The 23,471-nt window shown below is 36.9% G+C and overlaps 1 protein-coding gene across 2 annotated transcripts in view; it reads left to right on the forward strand.

The window, feature by feature from the left end:
• The window catches only part of dve (SATB1_N and homeodomain domain-containing protein dve), a 69,244-nt gene extending 52,804 nt beyond the window's left edge, over window positions 1–16,440 (forward strand). For both annotated transcript variants that reach the window (XM_076113984.1, XM_076113980.1), the window contains exons 3-6: window positions 9,419–9,607; window positions 9,936–10,165; window positions 13,538–14,362; window positions 14,468–16,440. In XM_076113984.1, the coding sequence (XP_075970099.1) occupies window positions 9,419–9,607; window positions 9,936–10,165; window positions 13,538–14,362; window positions 14,468–15,139 (1,916 nt within the window). In that variant the 3' untranslated portion in view covers window positions 15,140–16,440. The remainder of the gene's footprint in view (window positions 1–9,418; window positions 9,608–9,935; window positions 10,166–13,537; window positions 14,363–14,467) is intronic.
• The last annotated feature ends 7,031 nt before the right edge of the window (window positions 16,441–23,471 follow it).

Consider the following 23,471-nt stretch of genomic DNA (forward strand, 5'->3'; position numbering starts at 1 on the left):
TAGTTTAAAATTATTAGTAATGTTCGTGTCAATATTATAATGTTATGTGCAGAGCAAGTACTTTTACAGATTATAAGGGTATATTTTAAATGTTTTGGGCCTATTTTAGTCGTTTGTGCATATTTACATGAAATGTAAGAGGAAAAATATAGAAATAAATAGTTCAACGGTTTAATAACGGTTTCTTTTTATGTGTTTTAAGGAAATTAGGATCATTATGATAGATATTGATTTAATTCTTATAAAAGTACCCGGATAACTACCAACATTTTAGAAGCAACTTCACTATGTCCACAATAAGCAATCTTAGCATACCGATTAGGTGAACGCGGTCGGGTGGTGCGGCTAGCGTAGCGGGTAAAGCTGTCGTAATCCGCGCCTCGATCCGTCGGCCGCGACCGCCGCGCCGCAAGACTCAAGACGACGCTTGTTGCTCACTGTACGGCTTCATCTACCTATACTGTTTGTCTTACTATGAACACTCGTGAAAATATTCACAGGAATTGTGATTTATCTGCTCTAGCAAGAAAACTCCTGATATGTACGTATCTACTTGACTATGCTACTTTTTACTTTGGAAAATAGTAGGAAAATCTTCGTGTTAACTGAGATTTTAATCTTAACGTAGTAGTACGGAGCAAGGCTAATACAATAGTAAAGTGAAAACAAAATACATAAGTTATCAGCATGTTGAAAGTCAGTAAGTGCTGCCCACGTTCACTGTAAACACATAAAGCAAACGGACCGTCTAGCCGATCTGACAATAGGATTGAAACAAGAAACAACGTTCAATTCTTGAGGTATCCCCGACGGCCAGTTTCCTAAACCGCCACAGGATTTAGTTAACCGTCGGACGCACATCGTTGCAGATTAATTATTTATGGACGGCCCCCTACTGGCCGGAGGGTAGGTTTAGCCTCCCAGACGCTCTCCGATTCCTCTCTCATGCAAACTACTCGTCTTAACGCAAAATTTGACGCGCTACCTTAAATATTTACAAATAGTATTTACCAACCAAACGTTAAGGTCGCTTTTGCTTTGACTGAATAATTTAAAGGTCCTTTGTCTTCATTGTCCGGCATAAAGATCTGGGGGCTTGCGATGACCACCTTGTCATGGCAAGCTTTGCTGTAAATCTACGTTGCATCTTTGCCGTAGCGTAATCGCTTAAGCCCGGCTCGACTAGTCTCTACTAAATGAATACCTATAAATTCGTAGACGAGTTTATCGTTGGTATATGATGATGGAAAATCGATACAAAGAGGGTACGTCTTCCCTAACAATACGTATCGAGTTATGCGTACACGTCGTTTTAATCCTTAAGGCGAAGCAAAGCACGTAATATGTAGAAACCTTCTTAACCTAACAGGATTATCGTCGGAGGCAAGCATTTCACGGCCGGATCGCGCCTTGCCTCGGCTAAGGCACAGATTTTATTACACAAATGAGATTAATACTTAAACGCACATTGTTACGTAAAGCCGTAGACGTGTTAGCTGCTACACGCTACATGCCGTAGCCAGATTTAACTACGTGTTTACTAAATCTGTTCATAATTGTGACTCTTGTTACACGATATTACTTTATTGATTTTAGCACTTTTTGAGTTGCTTAAGCTTTTTAAAACAGAGTTAGATATTAAAATTAGTAACAAAACAATCTGCATAAATGTTCGTATGAGTATTAACTCAATTATCTTTTTACCTTAATAAAAAGGCAGCCACACAAATTATGTATTACGTGATGATGACATAATATGTATGTTTAGATGATAATTTATTTAAATAATATAAAAGAATATTGTGTAAGATAAGATAATATTCCCGTAGCATGATTGAATTGTTTGCGCCTCAGGTTCTCATAAACAAAGGCGAACGAAAGTCGAACGTCGTGGCGTCTTCACACACGCGACACGGCACGTCGCGACAATTCCTCAGATATTTCGCGGTGTCAATTAAAACAGTAATAAACAAGACGCCCTCAAAAAGGCCATTTGTAACGTGGAGACAATCACAGCTCCCGGCGTAAACTGACAAACGACGCCACGATAGCGAATGTCTAAACCGAGCTTTTGAACTTCTTTGACGCGCGCCAGTCGATAAGCGCGACGCTGCGACAGGGCATTGTGTCTGTAGCGATCTTAACAATGGCGTTCGTTTTGCAAGTTTTCACCCAGTCGTAAGTGGGTAAATGTGTTACCGATTGACGAGGGGTGGGACAAAAGCGCGAACGGCACACGACACTCATTCATATCGTTGCCACAACAACGGCTAAGATAATGATGACGTTTCCTTCTACACCACCTTTATACGCGATTGAATTAATTACCCAGCTGGGTTCGTTAAATCGTATCGCTCTTATAGAAATTCACGTGTTGTGTTTAAGATGCGTGACGTCTTTTGAATTTCTATTTAGTAACAAGTAGCTATGAGATAAGTCAAAGCTTTGAAATTTATAAACGTGAAATTGTTATTGAAATGAAATTGTTATTGAAAAAAAATGAACACTAATACAGGGAGAAATCTTAAGGAGGATATTTCTAGAGATTGAATCACCATATTAACCTTATTTTGTAGTAAGTTTACAATTGGTATTTAAAGTACACTCCTGATACAAACAGTTAACTTAATCAGAGTTGCAAAACATTGTAAATCTTATTCTAAATACCAGTCATTTAAATTCATTGAATTAATAAAACGGTGTCAAATATTTGGGCCAATGTTCTCTGAGGGGATGAACCGAGTTTCTTAATTAAACCGACAAACACGCCCTATGACAGCTGTAACGCCTTCACAATTATTGTTAGCCTTATCTCCAACCTTATTGTGCGAATAAACATTCAAGTACCATATAATTGGGTACAGAACATTGATTTTGCTTATCTTGTTTAACACAGTTTAGGATGATGAAGAAAAAGCCATGATGGAGTGACGTTTCGTAAAGGTTTTGATATTGTTGCGATTGATTGTATTTAAATAAAAAACCTAGGTACTATGTCTTATTTAGTGCCCGGATTTAAGTTAATTATTTGATAGAAGTAGCAATACCACTACTGTGTTTTTCCTCATAAATTATGACTTCATATCGACATTAACGAATATTAGTTCACACATTAGTCGTATTCGGACACTAAACGGAAATAGAAGGTTTTATTACCTAACCTACAGTACACCGAGTAACAAAATGACGTGACGGATAGCATATTAGGATTACGGCTTTCCGTTTACGACCACAAAGATACGCTCCTGTCATAATAAAATAGCACAAATTTAACCATAATAGATATTCAGAACACACGCGCACTAACTTTTTTACTAGCATTTACTGTGCCTAAAATCAATTGTATTAAAATTGTACTGTCTTTTGATCGCCTTTTTGCTTTAATCACAGTTACACTGGAATATATTTCAAGTTTATGACCGACCGTTATCACTAAGTACACTTACTTAAGAAATATTTAATGTCGAATCAAGAGAGCTAAGTTTTTTATGCTTTGTTAGGTACTTTGTAAGCATGACGGTTTGTTTTCCTGAAACCTAAAGCTTATAGCTTGCTGCTATCCATTTGAATCATAGACTAGAACCGAATCCGCTTTCTAATCCACAGCAGGACACCAAAAACAAGTCCAGTCTTACGAACACTATAAACAGTTTCACAAACAATCTTTAATACTACGTATATAAAGTTAACGGGAAGTTGTAGTAAAGTTAAATCTGAGTATTAAAGTAGAGTATAATAAAGGCTGCGGGGCTTAGACATAAGCCCTGTGCGTCTCGGGCTAGGTCGTGTTACCTTCCTAGACAGAACGGTCAGTTGATACGTGCGGCTCAACTTACTTAGTCATACTGTGGACGGTGTAGCAGATATGCAATGGTTAGCTCTGGGGTTAACAGATTCTCGTCTAGCCTGGATAAGTGTTGGCTGTTTCGAAGATACCATTTTGGATGTCATATGGTTATGAGATGCGTCCTTGTCGAAATCCTGTAAAATTAGTTTGAATATTGTCCTATCTCTGATGGATTGCGTATAGTATGTTTATAATACATATTTAACAGATCATGATTCGATTTTGGAGTCAGTCAAAGTTTTATTATCATGGGTAAAGTTTGATTTTCATTTAAAAATAGTTATTTTTCTATTAGTCTTCTCAAATCAGTTCTATATTTTTTATGTATCTACCTGAGTCACATGTACGTGCATTGTTTAGTCCAGCATTAGACCGTCTGCCGCGGTCAGGTGAAAGTTTAGGGGGCGTAAGGGGATTAGCGACCAACCGTAGGTGTTATCTACATCGACCCGACAACGCGACTCTCTCAATTAAACTTACAAACTTCATTTTTGAGTTACTGTTTACGACATTAATTGGATTTTCTTGGAGTTTTAGGCTGATGTGTGAAGGGGTTGTTTTATTTTGTAATGAAAACTGAATATTGTAAGCAATATGCAGAGTGCAGACTGATATCTGTGGTTTAAATATTATATCTTGTAACTTTGATTATATATGCAAGGCAGAATCTTGATTGTTAAGTCAGTAAGGATAGGAGTACACGGAAATGAGAAAAGAAAATGGAAATGATTTAACGCTATCCTGAAATTGTGAATCATATATTTACAAATTCAGTATAGCAGCCTAAAGTATTAAGTAGGAACTATCCTAAAGTATTCATAAAAATCACAACTACACATGAAAAACTAGTAATGATACATTAACAACAGCACCCATCAGTAACAAGTACTATTGGATTTGCGTGTTTATCGAAGGCCCATTCGTGAGCGATGATCTATTTAGATTGGCTAAGTCGTGGCGTGACGGATGCTGAAACCTAGCAAATACCCTGTCATGCTATCATTGAATGCGAGCCTTTGTCTCCAATATATTTACAACATTATGTGTCGTGTTATGAGTGAAAAGCACGTATGTTTATTTTAATACTGTGAAGTGAGTTACGGGGAATTATGAGTACGTTTGTAGGAATATTGGTCGATGTACTGCGAGTAGAAAATATATCTTTGACGCTTAGACTATCTGGAATTTTGCTAGAAAATCATTCAGACACAAAGTTCTGAGAGATAAAGTGATTTCCTGGAAACTACTGAATAATTTTTGTGCACACATTAATCATGAAAAACAGTGAACACAGATCATTTTCATTCCTTTCCCTAAGGAGTTTTAAAATAAATTCTTAGAACTGTTTTTTTCCATAATCAAAATCAAATCATTCACACATTTAGGTCAAATATAGACACTTAAGATAGTCGTTACAATTACTGAATCTACCACATGTATCACATACATGAATCCTCCCACATTTTTCATGTACAAACATTATAACTAGATTTATTAACATACATACATGGGGTGTAAGGTTTTCCAGTCGACTCAATTAAGGCAGTGACTCGGAGGGCGGAGCGCGGATGAGTCTTTTAGCGAATACTTACGTTAACTCCGAGTAAGTACACGCGTCTCACGGCTCATTGTTAATGCTTCGTGACTCTTGTACAGACATACTGGATGTGACAAAGATATAAAACATAATTGATGTTCAATCAAAAGCGGCTAAAATGTAATTGCTAACAAATATGTTTTCTTGGGGTTATGCTTCAGCATTGATTAAAAAAAAGGACACAGATATGTTGTTATGGATAATAAAAAATGTAACTTAAATCTAAAATTTATTGATTGTTGAACTTGTAACTACCAAATTCGACAAGAATCTGTAAAAAGTATTAATTCAATTCAATCAATGCATTTGTATAATATTTGACACTTATCATTTCACTTTCATGTGTCTGAATCTTTTTAAATAGATAGACAGGCTGAATAGACACGCGATATTACTCAAAAATATGACTCAAAACAACTTGATTATATGAACATTACTTGAAGTCTTATTTAGTAACTCTACATCTTCGTTGTCAACTTAGGGGTGGAGAGTTCTGAAAGGCGCAGAATTTGATTGTGAACAGATCTGTTTAAGCCATAACATCTAGTCCGACGGGTGAAGACACATTCATATAAATACATGACATTTTACTTATTTCCTTACACCTTAGCGTTACATTGTTGCTTCTTTACTTACATTTTATATTCTGATTAACTGCTATTTGCCATTCAAGCATCAACGATTACCTATCTTTTTTACTCCGATCGCGGTAAGAAGATAAAAATTTGATTGACTTTTTACCTTTCGCTACTAAGTAATTTAAGTGTTGCAACTTTTTAGCTAGCATTTTAATAATCACTTGATGGAAATGAAGTATAAATATTAAAACATCGACTGTCTTATTGTAGTCTTATAAACAGTCACAGTAACCATGTTCGACACGATGACATATTGTCAGTCTCCGTGGCGCAGTGGTTGAGGTGATCTCTACGCCACTATCAGTGCATTGGAAGGTCGTGGGTTCGATTCCTGCACGGAACAATTATTTATGCGAACCACAAATAATCGTTTCGGGTCTGGTTGTACTTTGTGTCTGTTGTTTGTATGTTTGTAAAAATCAGCTGTTAAAAAAAACATCATATAAAGTCGAGTCATAGAGTTAATAATACGTTCATATAGGTATTTCGAAGTTCTCGTCTATCTGAAGCTCACTCGATGTTAGATGTCAGCCGGTAATGCCTGTTAGTTCAAAGTTTTAATTCAGTACTTACTGCTAAGGCCGGTCGGCAAGCCTCTCGTGTACCTACTGAACTCTTTTCAAGTGTTGTGATCGGCTAAGCCTTCAGACGGCTTATTATGTAACACACTACTTGGTATTTAATTGTTTAAGAGTTCGTTCTTTCATCGTAATATAACTATTATACAATGAGGTTTTGTTTTGATATTTTGACGGTTAATAAGGCCATAGTTATTCTTTGGTTAAAGTATATAACGTAGAAAAATCGGCGCTTAGGAACAATGAATAATTAAAAAGCATAAATTGAACACAATACCTTATTATCGCGCAGCAAAAAGTTAACACAAATCGTCAAGTTTTTGTGTTAATCAGGTATTATAATATCGCCGAACGACAACCGTCATATTTAAATTAAAGATCTCATTACAACAATGCAATATTCAAAATGGCTGAACATTATGATGACAGTAATTATGTATAATTTCCCTAAATACCGACCTTTGTTAATGAAACCTAGAGTGTATCTATTGTTTTATCCAGTCGGTAACAATCAGTTGCCAGTCGCTATTGCGTGATAAAGTCGAGAGTTTCCTTTAGCTAGTTCTAAGCGCTCTGTTCGTCTGTCTGTCTAATTGCTGTTTTATGTAGTGAGCTAATGAACGTCGTATCTAACTGTTCCAATTTGTAGCTCCTTCGAAGATTAATGATGAATAGCGGGACGGCTCTAATATTTTCAAGTTACAGAATGTTATAAACTTAGAACTAAGAATTCAAGGCGTTTTATACGTGTACATATTTGTTTTATTCAAATACATAGCTAAATAAACAAGATTTAAAAGATATATGTACTGTGTCTTTTATATATATCAGCTTAGCCTTTCTTCCAAGCTATGTTGGAGTCGGCTTCCAGTCTCACCGGATGCAGCTGAATACCAGTGTTTTACATGGAGCGACTGCCTATCTGACCTCCACAACCCAGTTACCTGGGATAACACGATACCCTTCGGTAAGACTGGTTGTCAGACTTTCAAGCTTCTGACTGCTGTTAACGACTGTCAAATTTCTTCGAAATTGACAGCCGGGACCCACAATTTAACGTGCCTTCCGAAACACGGAGGAACTCGATATGTATAAGATGGTCACCCATCCACAAATCAACCTCGGCAAGCATGGCTTAACCTCAGAGATCGATCCGCGCGGCTGTGTCTTTTATATGTATATTAAATGGTAAAGAAAAATCCTAATTACTTAACAATTTTTGGATCAAATTCAAAATATATCAAGCGTATTTCTCAACTGGCTTTGTTCAATAAACAAACGGGCAAAAGTTTGCCTAAAATATAGCAGGCACCTATCGCATTTAATTAATATTCAATTCCACGTGTATAGTTTCATAAAGCAAGGGTTTTAACTGACCAAAGGACCGTCTCGGGCGGCGGCCGACCCGCAACTAAACCTCACGTAATCCAAGCTTCGTATTAAATCGTAGGCTAGGTGCTAACTTGCAACTACCCTCACAACGACTAGGGCTGACCAAAGTTTTCCCGTCTCGCTACATTTATGTATGTGTATTTAACTTAAAATTACATGATAATGGTTTTATATGTTGTAATGGATAGTAACATGGTGATAATGATGCAGTCTGATAATATAAATGGTATTTATGCAAAATAATTTAAAAAGCAATGACTGAGTAAAATTTTCTAAATAAAGTGACCCGTATCTTAATTACTTTAGAAGCTTTGATCAAAATATTTTCAAATCCAATAAACAGTTTTTAAGGCAAAAGTAAGCTAACCCTACTTAAAACAAAGCGTTTCCTAAAGAACTTAACTAAAACTATTGAAAGTTAGTTAGAGCGATTACCAAAACTGAAACTCGTATACGAAAAGTACGTAACCCAAAAGCTAACACAGCTTAACGCACCTCAACCCTGTTATTAAAAGATTATTGCGGTGAAATTTATAATTTCAATGTAGCCACTATGTTTTGTTGAACCGTATTCCGGTATGGTATTATGTAAATTCAATAACAGCGGTCTCAAAGACATCTATTGTTTTCAACTGATACTCTAAATCAGATTGTTTACCGTGATAATATTGAATATAGAGAACTTTGCGTGTGTGTTTCGATTCTCCTGTAGTATTATGAGTTCCTTGTGTTATATCACAACTAGGTCTAGTAAAAGGCACTTAAAATAAAGCTTAAAAAAATAATTTCCTTTTAAAGGAAAGCGTCCGATTCTATTTCAAACGTCCAGAAGCGCTATTAACGGCTGCAAAAAGTGCATGGAAGCAGCAAAAACTATTTAATATCTTGCTAAGGAAGCGTTTACAAAGAAGAACGGTGAAAGCATCGGTCGTCACAAAGCGATGGGCGGCCGCCTCTTGCTACAAGGATTAATTATTATTTTAACATTTCAGTAGGTTTTTTGCCGCGTCCGCGAGCAAGTCAAAAGCATTGCTTTCTCGCTTGAAAAGTTGCTAAATAATTAAGACGCCTTCTTAGCGACAGCGTTTCGACGGCAAAGCTACTAAGTAGCTGATTTTTAAGAAGCGGGAAAAGAATTTTCCATTACGTTTTTTGCTTCGATGGTAATAAAAATAATATAACTATAATTTATAGTACTAAAAGGAAAATTGTAGACAAAGTTTAAGTAATAAAGGAGTAAACATAGAGCACCGAATCTCTGTCCTATGACTGCAGTAGAAAGTCTTAAACTGATATGCACTTAAAACTAGTACAAATACGATAATTTAATTGAAAAATAAATTAACCTATATTTCTGTTGTCTTAGGTAAAACCCTGCCGGTCCACTGCGTGGTTGAGGCCGTGTCTTCTCTGGAGGAAGGCGCTTGGAGGCGGCGAGCAGTAGTGGAGACAGACAGCTACGTCATCATCCCTGCTGCCACCGCGTTCCATGAGCTTGTGCCTGCTGCTATGATGAGACTCGGATACCCGCACGAGTTGGCTGCTTCTGCTAAAGGTAAATACAATTATTTAAGAAGAACTAACCACCGTGATACACACTATCTGAGTACGAGTATACACCGGACACCATGTAGGATATAAGTATATTATGTCCAATACAAAGTAATATGTACTCGGCCTTTCTTGTGAAGCATCTCCACCTACGCTTCTACCTTTATCAATCCTTACATTGTGAAGTTTATCACAAGAGTGGCATTATATCTTTAGTAACACCATTATCAAGACCTTACCCTGCCTGTTCATGATTCTAATCTTCGACGACACGACCATTAAATAATTACCAACTATTTCATTATTTGAATGTATTTTTCTTTTGTTACCAGGTCAAGTAGTCATCAACAACTGGAAGCCACTGCCCTTCGAGAGGATTTCTGACGGTCCTTTAGCTACCGTTGGTGAAGTACTAGGGGAGCTGACCACCGTCGCGACCCTCAGGATCCAACTGCTAAGACCACGGCCAACTCCTCTACAAGACATCAAGGACAAGCTCTTAAGACTCCTGTTGGTGCAAAGCAGACCACTCCTGATGTCCACCGGATGTCCCTTGGATGAGGTAAGAAAGGTATAATGTTACAAAATTAAATGTTATTGAGATGTCAGTCTAAACAGAAACGTATTGTCCGTTTTAGAAATGAGAACAAGCCTTATATTCGGGTTAAGTTTTAGTAGAATCTATTTGCTTAAAAAAAAAACAAACATTTTTGTTAAAACTACTTTTTCACGAATTTTAAACAAACATTTTTGTTAAAACTACTTTTTCACGAATTTTAAAACGATAAGCCCTCTTTATTTACCTATCTGTCGGACGAAGCCAAAACACAACCACCACAATCATAATCTGGTGAACAATTCAATAGCAGAAACGCTTCCAAAAACATCTGTCAAATCAAATTACAACAAGCGATTGGGGCGTTAAAATCATCCAGATAGGGCGACAATGAGTGTACGGTACACTGCGCTAAACCAACATTCAGAGAATGACGTTATGTCCCGTGGTTCCCCGACCTGGCTCACAATGCTGCCAACTAAACCTTTACCCCTTATTACCGTGGAAACTCATTGTTTTCCATATTTTAAGCCCGCTTTGTAAACGCTTTCAATCGAAAACATTTATCCTAGTAGCTGTTTGTGTATTGTGATGATTTAATTAAAGATTCGGTACTTGAGACTCGATTTTGGTATCGATGTTTGGCTTTTATAATAATAGAGGTTCGGTTGAGGGATTTTGAGAATTGTTATGATTTATCTCGTTGCGTGTCTTTGTTTTCGTAATTCACCACACTTCTTGTTTAAGATTAAACCTTATATTTTTTTGTAATATATAAGTATGAGCCTCAAAAAGCTTAAAATATTAATTATAATTAATATTATTAGTGTATTTACATCTAACAAAAAACTCAATGTATTTAATTATAAATACAAATAAGGAAAATTCGTTACACACGCTGCAAAATAGGGCGCCATTCTAAAGTACTCCACACTAGACGTTTGAAATCTTAGCTACTTATAAATTTTAACAAGAGCGAGCTCATCAGAAGACAGATTATCAAACTCGGTAAGTAGCTCGGTACAATTTGGTCGTTATAATTGCGAGGTTACTGCTAAGACTCTGCTAATAGGGATCATCGGCGGGGGAAGAATTAAGCAGCATTTGTTTTCATGTTCGCGGCTCTACGTTAGTACAATGAATTGTTTGAAGGCATGTTAAATGGTACTTGTGTTGGTTCAAGTTTAAAATGTTTAGTTTGTACACTCGGTTTTGTAGATAAGTTGCGGAGGTGTAACATTTTGGCTGTGAATGCAATGGACAGCTGCATAAAGATTTTTAGTATAAGTTGTTGAATAAAGCGAAACTATATTAGAAATATTAGACGAATTCAAGTTCTATCAACAGTATCAAAAATAATCGTTAAGTCTCGACGTACATGATCTACATTAATTAGAGTTATAAAGCTGTAGATGGCGTCATAGGTACGTATAACAATTTGCTGACGCGATGAGCACCTGTCTCACACGCGAGATCTCCATACATAATAAATTTAATTGAATCTGAGTCTCATCCGCGCCTCGCAACGCCTTATTATATTTTCTAAATATCCACCTTGTTGCGAACGGGTTAGGTAAAGGGGGCGAGGCGCGGGCGACGTGCCCTCGTCTTCTAACTTGAGCCACACCGAAAGAGGGTTAAAAGGAGTTTTAGATGTACGAACGCTTTTGATCTTATTAATACCATAAAATAATGCTTTATAATCTTATTAAACGCGAGGTTAGCGCTCTGTGCGCCCTCCTTCACCCATAACCGGCTCTGCGGATCTATATTTCAATTTAGCTTTTGCAATGACATCGTCTAGTTGTATAGTTTATATTGTGGCACTTATAAAAGTAGAACAATTCATAACAAATGAAAAGCCATGAGTCACAATGGTCCCGCGGGCAGATAGCTAAACAAATTGAAGTTATAAAGTCGAGACAAAGTTCCGCAAATGAAGCAAAGGAAGTCGACCGGGCAAGATAATCAAACACCTCGAACAGTGAAGTTGTAGCTAAACGCCAGATGAACTCGGCTCTATGATATTATGGTAATTTATCTCACGCCAATTTGCGCCACTTCGATTTTAACTCCGAGCAAACTTTTAGACGCTCGAGGAATATTTTATCGAAGGGGTTTTCCGAGTGCCACCTCGCTGCAGGATCAATTTTAAACCATAAATCTTCTTTAAGACTACTTTCTTACTTAATTTCAAAATCTCTTTGAAATTTCAAGGTTCTTTATAACGGGTTACATTTTAATCACTCCTTCATGCATGCGTAAGAAGCGTATGTACACACAACGAAAATAATGTTAGATAAGACTAAGCCTATTGTGTTCAAAGTTGTCCTTTAACTACGAGTATATCAAGAAATGTTCGCAATCACACACCGAATTACGTACTTAGGCGGATTACACGTGACGCGAGTTATCACGCGCAGGCGCCAGCTCTCGTAAATCTTCCATGAAGCTGAAACAGACAATATCTGAAAGCAAATATGGCCTCACTATTTAAAAATATAAAACAAAGAAGCGGATTAACGTATCACTGTAGCGCTGCGCTAATACCTCTGACATGATTTATAGGCACAATCTCGATGTGTAATACTTACAGTTAATTTAACGTCTGATTTAGCAACAGTACGGCCGGCCTGACAAGTCGCTTGACGACGTAATCACTGGCATTGTTCTATGTAATCTAGCGATACGAGCAGATCTCACTTGCATAACTGTCAAGCTGAGTAAACTCCGCGACGTAGCTATAATCTGACAAGTTCTTTGTGATTGACTACTTGCTGCGCGATTAATACCTCTCTAAACATGCACTAGTCTTATCGTTTTGAACAAATAGTTGAGAAATTTAAACATCGCATTGGAATCATGTGTAGTCACACGCTTTGTTTGAGGGTCAAACAGAGGTGTCGGATCGGTTGGCTTTTCGGGCGTTTTGTTTAGCGGCGCGGATGCAGCGCGGTTGCTGTGCAAGCACTTAGTGGCGCGCGGTCGCCGGCGCCTAGTTGAGGGCGTAGTGGGTGGATGCTAATTGTCGAGACGCCCTTCCCGCTCATTGTTTTAGAGCAGACCATGATTGAAGTTTCGTCGGCGCGCGGAGTGATGCGCACTAACCACCGAGTAAACACCTCGCGCGTCAGAACCGCGCCGACCGCTCGCGCATGACACATGCATTAACAACCGACCTAATATTTTCATAATCTAATGGCGATGTTCTGTGAAACAATGCTCGGTGTTTATTCAAACAATTATCTCTGTATCTGTTGCTGGTTAGACTGACCTCTTTAAAATCGTCTAAAATTGTTTGCCGTATCTTGTTGTTTTATTTACTATTCCACCTAGTTCATGCGACCTTCATTTTAAAATATGTTTCCTTTGTTGTAGGTTACGTTGGCTCAGATATGTCGCGGCCAAGATCGTACACCGGGACCGCACAATTTCCACGAGCCGTCGGAAGAAATGCGCCGTAAATTTGAATCTTGGTGGAGTGCCCAAGTATCACCTCGGCCTCCACCCTTCAGTCCCCGACGATATCCATCTCCTGGTCCTAAAACGCGCTCACCGACTCTCAATACAATGCCTGATCACTTACACCCAGCATTGCAGACAGTTCAAAGTCAATACCCCACACAGAAGACACGAATGCGTACGAGCTTTGACCCTGAGCTTGAACTGCCAAAGTTGCAGCGCTGGTTTTCTGAAAATCAACATCCAAGTCGACAGCAAATTCAACAGTATGTTCGAGAGTTGAACAACCTAGAATCGCGGCGTGGACGGAAGCCTCTCGATGTTAATAATGTTGTTTACTGGTTCAAGAATGCACGTGCTGCGCAAAAGCGAGCAGAGCTTCGCAACATCGGTGGTCTAAGTTGTCACCTCGGCGTTAACGGATTCAACAGCAGAAGCCATAGTCCGACCAATGGATCCCTTATGCCTGGAGGTGACAACTATGGATCTCAAGATCACAATTCGATGAAAAGCCCAATGCAGCTGTCAGGCAGTCCAGGTCGATATCCGATGTCTGTAATGTCTGAAGATAATTTGTCCAATGGAGGGTCCGATTTAGAGGACGATGGTGGTGACTTGAACCCAGATGACAGACCAGAAAGCCCTGACGCACCTCTGTCGCTGATTACAACCAAGAAGAACAATGACAATGATACCGATGATAGACCGCAAGAGTCTCCCAAACCTCCTGACATAATCAAGGTAATTTTATGTTCAATATTAATCCTGTTAAAACTTATTTATTTGTTAACACCTATTATTTCTACGTCTTTACGATATGTTAATAGCTGAATTTATTATTCTCAGGTACATGACATTAAACAAGAACCACGAGATTTGAGTAAGCCCGACAACGCGCACTCTCCCCAGCGATCTCCAGCTAAGAACAGTGATGCAAGTTCACATAACAACAACAGCAATAACAACAATAACGAAGATGAGAACGGCGTCGGCGATGAACACGACGCCTCCGATGAAGATGTTATTCAGGAGAGGCACTACAGGCCCACTTCTCCTCATCTTGATCGTCTTCCCTTCCCCATGGTGCCGAATCACCCTATGTTCGGACACGGCATCATGTATATGAGCCAGTACATGAGTGGCTTTCCAGGCGTAGGTCCAGTGCCAGGAGAAGGCGCCAGCGGCCTCAACCTCGCCCTTGCAGGTGCTTCAGATGAGCGCCGCAAGCGAAACAGGACGTTTATCGACCCAGTGTCTGAAGTCCCCGTTTTGGAACAGTGGTTCTCAATGAACACGCATCCTTCGCACAATTTGATTTTAAAGTACACCGAAGAGTTGAACAGGATGCCGTACAGGCAGAAGTTTCCACGACTCGAGTCAAAGAATGTGCAATTTTGGTTTAAAAACCGACGGGCGAAGTGCAAGAGACTGAAGATGTCTCTGTATGAACCGTCGTCTCCGGGACACTACTCGCACCCCGGACACCCGCACGCTCTAGCAGAGAGGAAGCTGGTATGAGCTGAACCTCGGCGCTGGCAATAAACGTGAGAGATTTTAGTGTTTGTGGCGTCGCAGCATATACACGAAAGACTGATATCGAATCGTTTAATGGTGTGAAGTGCCATGTTAGTATTAAAATGACGGCGATCGCGTCATCCTAACTTTAAACAGTTCGTATTATTCAGAGGACTTTATTAGTAACAGTGTAGATTATTAATGATCATGGTTTCGCTTAAGGTAGTTATTATTTGAATGCGATATCGTTATAAGTATAAATAAAGTAGTGTCAACTTATCTGATAGAGCGATCACATCGTAATGTTTATTGTGTACATAGACTACATAGATGTAGGTACAAATTACTATCAAAGGACATGTCACAAGTATTTGTGAAGGAATCTCAATATCCTAGTATGTACATAAACGACTCAGAACTCGGTTTTATTTATTAAATTTTACAGTAGTTGTATAATTCTGTTGTTAGAATATAAATTATGAATATTCTCATTAAAAGTTCCACTTAAATTATGATAGTGAGGTCGGCGTATAGAATGGTATTCAATGTTATTCTAATTATGTACATTATTTGTATAATTAGTATTGAGTCATAATAATAATGATATTATTGCACATAGTAGTAATATATTGGAAATGATATTACTGAATGTTCGGCCGGGCTTGTCGGCCGTACAAACGCACATTCCGTATTATGTACTCTTCTGTTATAGATGTTAATATTGCTTCCTCAATCCAAAGATCGGTTAGTGTTGTAGAGTGGCCGCATGATGTCAGCTGATAATAAATTAAATGACCGTTTCACTGCCCGAAGTGACTAGATTGTTTTGCGATTTAAAATTGCAATACATTGTACAGATATTGGAAGATTTATTCATATTATATGGTGTTAGGGGTTAACGAGCAGTATAATACGAGGTGTTTTATAGTTTTCATTAGTGTATACTTGTATACTTGTATAGTGTGTTGTTGGTGCAGTGAAGCGGTCGTAGCCACAATTATGTTACAGTATTTACGCATTTATCGATTGAGGCTGTTCCGTCACGTTTGTTTTATAGTTGTACGCATCATAGTTGTATCTCCACAGTTTGTTTTGTTGTTCCAATGTTATGCTTGTTTTCGTGATGCTGTGATGAAATTTCCAAATATTGTAAATATTTTATTAATGTTAAATAAGTTTTATTGTAAAACTACGTCACTAGGCTCACACGAACAATTTAAGCATTTACCGCTTAGATAACGAAAATATTGGCTAAATGTTTATTCGATTCAATATAAACAAAAATTTAATTGAATATAATATGAAATGGTAATGTTGTTTTTTTTATTTTACCCTTACAAACATAAGACGAAAATTGCAAAAACTTCAACCAGAACTTGAAATTCATAATTTACGCTGACAGTATGCAAATCCTATGGTATTCAAAAAGTTAAGTTTCAATAAAATAATTACAAGCACACATACCTACCTCCTTGGTGCTTATAATTACTTCTAGGCCATCGCCATTATGTACTACTATATCTCTAGCAGAAGCACCTACATACTTGAATTAACTACATTCTAATCTACAAGTTATCTACATGACGGTAGTTGGATTAGCAACAGTAACAACGAGAGACACTTACTACTTATCAATTATTATTTAAAGTGCCTGCCTGCCATGGAAATAAACCAAACTAAGAAGCCCTTCAATACATAATTATACGTTTTATACTATTACTTATATCTGCCTGCAATTAACCGGATTAAACTAGGTATTTACAGCCAACTTTTAAAGTCTAGTACCTACGTAATGCAATACAAGGATTTGAAAGTTAACTGTCATCTTTGAATATTAAAAGATGTAATTTAAGTTTCAAAACTCTTTTTATTTTATACATAAAAAGACAGATACAGATATCTATGTAGAAAAACTCCCGCTGCAAGTGATAAAACGAACCTGCTTAACTAGGTACCTACATTTACTTTTCATAAACAAAACGAAGCTTGCGTTACCGAGCAAATAGTTATCGCAAATTAGAAACTAACGTTCACAGTATAAACCAATATATATTGGTAACTTCAATAACTATTATAGGAACACACGGAGCGTTAAAGCTTATCTAAGAAGCAGATCCAGCATCAAACATGAGGCAGTATCGCAAACACATCAATCGCGGAGTTTTCATTGTCACTACAACATGTGTCAATACTAATAGTTATCTGTTGGTTCGCTTGCGGAAGCGGCCGGCGCGGGGACCCAAATCACCTGTCAAAGTACCAAGACTTGGTGTAATCGCACCCACTATCTGCAGACGTCTTTGTCAAGACTTCGATCTTTGGTGAATGACCGGCTAGCTCTTCACTGTTTCGGGGTTTCGTACGACATTAGTACACCTAAGTTCCGAAGTTTGAGACGCTCAACTTTGGCAGCGGGTGTCTCAGATTAATTTAGGCGTGGGCTGCTTGAATCCCTTTGATGTTTATAATAACACCATTTACAGTAATAAAACGGACCATGAGCGTTGTAATCAGGAATCGGGTAGGTAGTGCACTTCAACAAGTAGGTAGATTAAAAATGATTAGGATATAATATACCTACATCAAAATTGTTCACGTATACGTACGTAATACCTATACGACCACTGCTGTCTTGTGATAGTCAGTAAAGTTAGTATAAATATTTACAAAAAACTACGCCTGTTAATAAAATAAGAGTCATATATTACGAAGAAAAAATTGCTCTTATACTTATATCAGGCGTCGTATAACGTATGTAGGCAGATAGGTACTTCAATGCTAATTTTATGAGATCGTACTGAGAGAAATTCTTGGAATCTTTGTATAAAATAATATAATAGATAGAGTAGATACTTGCAAATACTTCTTGCGATGATATATTATGAACGTCTTGAGTGCAAGAAGCAGCGTTCGAACGTGAAACGGATTATACCAATTAGAGAGATTTGAAGTTGGTACGCGGAATTATTCTTTGATCGCGCACACTCGGCCGACATTCTTATCCATTCTTTAGCGTATTTGCCTTAAAGGTACCTGTCGTCTTAATTATTTGGAGCTCATTAATAATTTCTCAAATTCCGAAGTACGACTTAATTATTGGTATTTACCTGAAGTTGTTACTTTTCTATTAATACTTATCGCTTTTTTAATGAAGTTGTTATAATGTTTTGCTGTAAGTTCCCATTTTACGCTTGTGTGTATATTGCTATGAATGTTTATACAGGCATTTTGTCTGTAACATAAATTCAACATTTTCATACAACTTCTTTATGGGTCTGTACTATTAAACAACCTAAATAAATGTTTTCGAAAAATCACATTTAAGTTTCGGATATACCTAATTGTCAATCATCATGTAAAAAAAATATTTTAAACGTCCAATTTATTTTCTGAAAAACGTAAGCAGCAGGCCCATCATCACCTAATATTTAATAAGTTAAGCTCCTCGACCTTTCTGTTTTTATATAAGACGGTAAAGTAAAAAAATATCTCCGTCGTCATGTTAATATCAGTGGTATTAAGTTTTAATCTAAACAAAGTGCCGGCCGGCGGGCGGGGCCGCGCATTTATGTTAGTTAACCATGGATTATGACGCCGATGTAATAACGCTATTTATTATATACCTTGTTGCTATGAACCTTGAAATATTGTGATCGAAGCTCGAGTTTTATTGGACTTATCGCGTCTTTATTAAAGCTGAAGCTAAGGAAAAATATTGGTCGACAAATTGTCCTTAATTCTAAATTAAGAACAATATGTTGTAGGGCACTTTTCAATAAAACATGTATAAGTTTTAGTGCATGCATATATCTGCTACAATATTCTGCTTATTACGTTTTGGTTAAAGGTAAGTTGAGTAAGTTCTCTTATTTAATCGCATAATGTAAGTGTTTTACAAGAGTCTAAACTGCCCAAAAGGTACATATTTTTCTGAATAGTATAGATTTTCAGTCAAGTGCTCACCGTCTGAAGTCGCCGTGGCCGATACAAAACAATAAAACTGGTAAGCCTGTCTGTAGCGGAAAGATTTACTAGAGCAACTTAATACGCCGTAATATCCCCTTCTGTACTGTGCTTTACTGCAGCGATTAATTACAACACAAACTTGTATTCTTTGGCACCTTAAGACGCAAAGATTAAAAAATATTGGTATATTTAAGTTGTGATTGTTTTAAAGCCAAAACTACGTTTTGCTTGAGGTTTACGTCGTATACTTTTATAAAATCTTTATAATAATGATGATGCTAATGACCAATATAAGGCTGTTGATAAAAATCGTACTTTAGTAATTTCAAGTACTATAACCACTACATATAAAAGTTATGGGGTAAACACACAACAAAAATATAGATAAATTGAAAATGTGCTCCTATTTTATGAATTATAAATACAGACATGAATTCTGTCTCTATCTCACATACAGTTTAATATGAATATGGATCAAGGTTATATAAGAATTACCTGCACTGACCTCTCTCACTCGCCTTTTGATTTCGTTTAGACCCTTAGTTCAAATGGGTTACGTTTCATTGTTGACCACACAATACTACTCTGAATTTGTGCCATCTCGATGTTTATGTTCTTTCAGTTTATCTGATAGTTACGGTTGTTGTTGTCACATGATTATTACTTTGTAGTTCTTATGAACAACATGGAACTTGGTAAGGAATTAGGAAGATATCTAGAAAAATAAAGTTACTTGCGATTAGTGACGTACGATTAGAAAAAGTGATTAAAACTGCAAGAATATACAAGACAAGCCTCAAGGATTTAGTAGAATCTTTGTTTAATAAGGTTTGTCATCACCATATCATTATATAATCCATAAGAGGGATATACAACACACTCTATCTAAACCTAGCTTTCATCAAAATGACCAATCTCAAGCCAAAATCCTGTACTGCCATCAAAACAATGTTCAGCAAGGCATACAAGCCCTGCCTCCGCCCCCGTACGTCACGGCTTTAGTTATGATATAACAAGGAGCCGGCTAAGCCGCGGCTTACGGTACATTTTATTAATTGACATGACATTTTTGGCCCTCGATGCTCGCAAAAATGTATAGTGGTTTGGTAACTTGAGGGGTCAATTTATTTAGAGAATGTTTTTGAGATTAGTTTTCTGATTTTGTAAAAAATTGTGTTCCTTGTTTTTTCTATGTCACAGTTTTGCAAGTGAACAATTTCGTCGACGAAATCAAGCCTACACTGATTGAAAAATATAGTTCACATGTAAAAATACGAATGAAACAGATTCATTGAGACTTTCCAATATTTTTCGAGATAAATATTATAAACCTTTTTTAGTGGACCACTACACAATGCACTGGAGAGATACTTTAATCACGATTTGCGCACTTCAGTGAACTCACTAAAATTACATTAGACAGAAACAAAATATAACAAAATTCAAACACTATCACAGACAAATATTAATAAGAATAATCTTCTTAACTTCACGAACAACATAAACGAAGTTTCTTCAATAAAGTAAGTATGTGATTGCGCGGCCATAACTCAGGTTGATCCTTGCTCTCAAGATGAACCACCGTCAGCCTCCCCCGGATATGTACCGCTCATTTTATCTGCCACCTATACATGTCTGACTGTTCATACTTGAAGACATGTTCTAAGAAAATATGAAATGATAAATATTCTTACTAAGTAAGTGTTCTTTGAAACCGTAGGTTGAAGTTACCAGTAATTGACAATTGTTATGAGTGCTATTTGAAGTAACATCTGATTTGAATGAAGTCTTTTTCTGCCCACTAGGTGCAAGAAAATACCACACGTGTATAGCCATCATAGCACGTGTGATATGTAGAGGCTTCTAATTTTATAATGATTACCAAATAGTATGCTTTTAATTAATCACAATTGATGCTAAAGGCAGCAATTAGTCAATGATTTTAGTATCATTTCAATTTTTTATAGGAATTTCTGAAGACATTTTCATTTCTACATATAACCTAATGCATGCGGTAATAAAAGCAAAGACTTTATCTACAAAACTAAAATATACATTATTAAGTAGTTGCTTCTAGTACCTAAACAATAACTTACGAAGAAATACACGTCGAAGTGTGTACGAGTACCGTTTTTTCGTCGGTTGAGTCTCGACCGCGGCTGGTGTAATCTCAAATCTCCCGCCGCCAATTTATTTTCATTAGCGATCATCCTCGGTTAATTTTATTCCCTACTTACCCCGCCAAGGATCGGAGACTACGGCCAAATAAGGATGGAAAACACTTTTGTATAAATATTCCGCTGACTAAACTTGACTTTTTATTTACTTAGCACTTTTATTTTTGTATAATTTTGGTCATCAGAAATTAATAATACTATTTCGTGATAATTTGGTAATTTGTGATTCATTTAGTTTTTTGTTTTTGTTTTATCCTATTTGCCATACCGATCATACGAAATCTTTTTTTACATTCATAACAGCTATATTTAACTACACAGCAAAACGTTTTAGCGACACAATTTAATGAAATAAAACCTTGGGTATATTTACGTTCTTTCTATATAATTCGTAGCGTGCAACCCAAACAAATTACCAAATAGTCTTCAAGTATTTCACTACTAAAAGATTAATTGCTTCTACACATTCCCTAGTGCTTCATTTTTATTGGTGTTTATTCTTTAGAAAATTATGTAGAGTCCTACTCCATATTCTTCGTCAATCCGCTAGAGTTGGTATCCAGAGCCAGTATCAGTGAGTTGCTTAATTCATTTCCACAGGATAATATTATTTTTTTACTCCCTCGCTTTTTGTGATGAGCCGTGGCTTATTTTTTATTCATTGGGGTGGATATTCGTCCCAATTCACTGCTGTTGAGTTAGATTGAGGTGTAATCAGGTTGACAGTCGCTTTGTCGCCGGTCACGTTTGTAACGGTATCTAAACATTTTTGTTTAGAGATATGTGGATTTCATTATTTGATTGTATTTGTACTACTTTTAGAAGTGAAAGTACGCTTTCTTTTTTAACTATAATGTAAATGTATCAACGATAAAGTTGTTTGATTTTGCTCCTCTACAGAAAGTCATTAAGCATTTGGTCTCAGGAAAATAAGCATTGACTTTCATTTCAATAAGTGATTGAATCTAATGTCACGCATCGTTTTCTAAGCCTCCTTAATGTATCCCGCACAGTGATTATTTTCTGAACAATAATGCTGAATAAAATGATAGAACGGACAAAACACTGTACGAATCTTTACATTAAATTATATTTCGAATTGTCACACTAAGACTAAATTCAATAACAAATTTAGAGTTCCGATCTAATAAAGCACCTTTTCATGGAAGTACACGGTCAACAATTTTCTAATGAGGATATCCAGGGCTGAAAAAAAACACAAAGATTGAAGAACCTACGCAACTCTACGCCGCCTACGCCGTAGCGGTGCTACGAGTGGTTATTTTTGCGCAGTTTGTCGCGGACTAATCGCTTACTAACGATTATGGGACATTTAAGTGACTATTTACCACTTAGCTATCAGCTTCCTTTATTATCTCAGTTAATTGCTGTATCAACAATGTTATGATATAACTGGAGTGAAATAATTAAGTTGTATCCTACAATGTTTTGAACTAAGGATTTCATTAATCTGACCTTCGATTGCCTGAAACACAAAAAAAGGCGAAATTCGAAGCTAAACGATAGGACTGATATCTATAAGAAAAATTTAAAAGGGTTTTATTTGGGTGTAAATATAAAAGGGTGGACCAATCTGCTCATTATCTTAAGCTATAATTGGTCAATCTACTGACAAACACAATAATGTGGTATGTGGTGCTGGTGAATACATAAGCTTAATATTAAGACGTTAAAAGGGTCTGAATTGCGATGATACCTTTTGATACCCGACGTTCGAGCAAGTCACATCGGCCTTGGTCGCGGATGGACTTTTAAGTAACGCATGTCAGTCGGAAGACCCGTTAAATAATTTTATATAACGTTTATAAGCCAAGATTTTGGAAGTTTGAAAACTTGAATAATTAATAAGCTGTAAGTAATAGTTGATGCCATCAAAAACATTCTGTAAAAACCTCAAGTCTCGCCGTAAAAAGTTGTGAGATCTATATAATACCAAGTCGATTAATCTATTTAGTCTCTACTCAAAGGACCTTCTGTCTTAAGTTATTACGTATGTTATTATCATGCCAATTTAAAAAAAAATACCTCTAAAACAAATAGACCGACCTGGCCATCGCATGATTTGATTATTAGTATGTATCACACTACACAGCACGACAAGAAGTTAATGGTCCTGAAATGTTAACAATGGCAAATTTGTGTTTTCTTGCGATGACCAAGTCGATCTATTT

This window comes from Anticarsia gemmatalis, chromosome 1, assembly GCF_050436995.1.
Source record: "Anticarsia gemmatalis isolate Benzon Research Colony breed Stoneville strain chromosome 1, ilAntGemm2 primary, whole genome shotgun sequence".
In the NCBI taxonomy this organism is placed as follows: Eukaryota; Metazoa; Arthropoda; class Insecta; order Lepidoptera; family Erebidae; genus Anticarsia; species Anticarsia gemmatalis.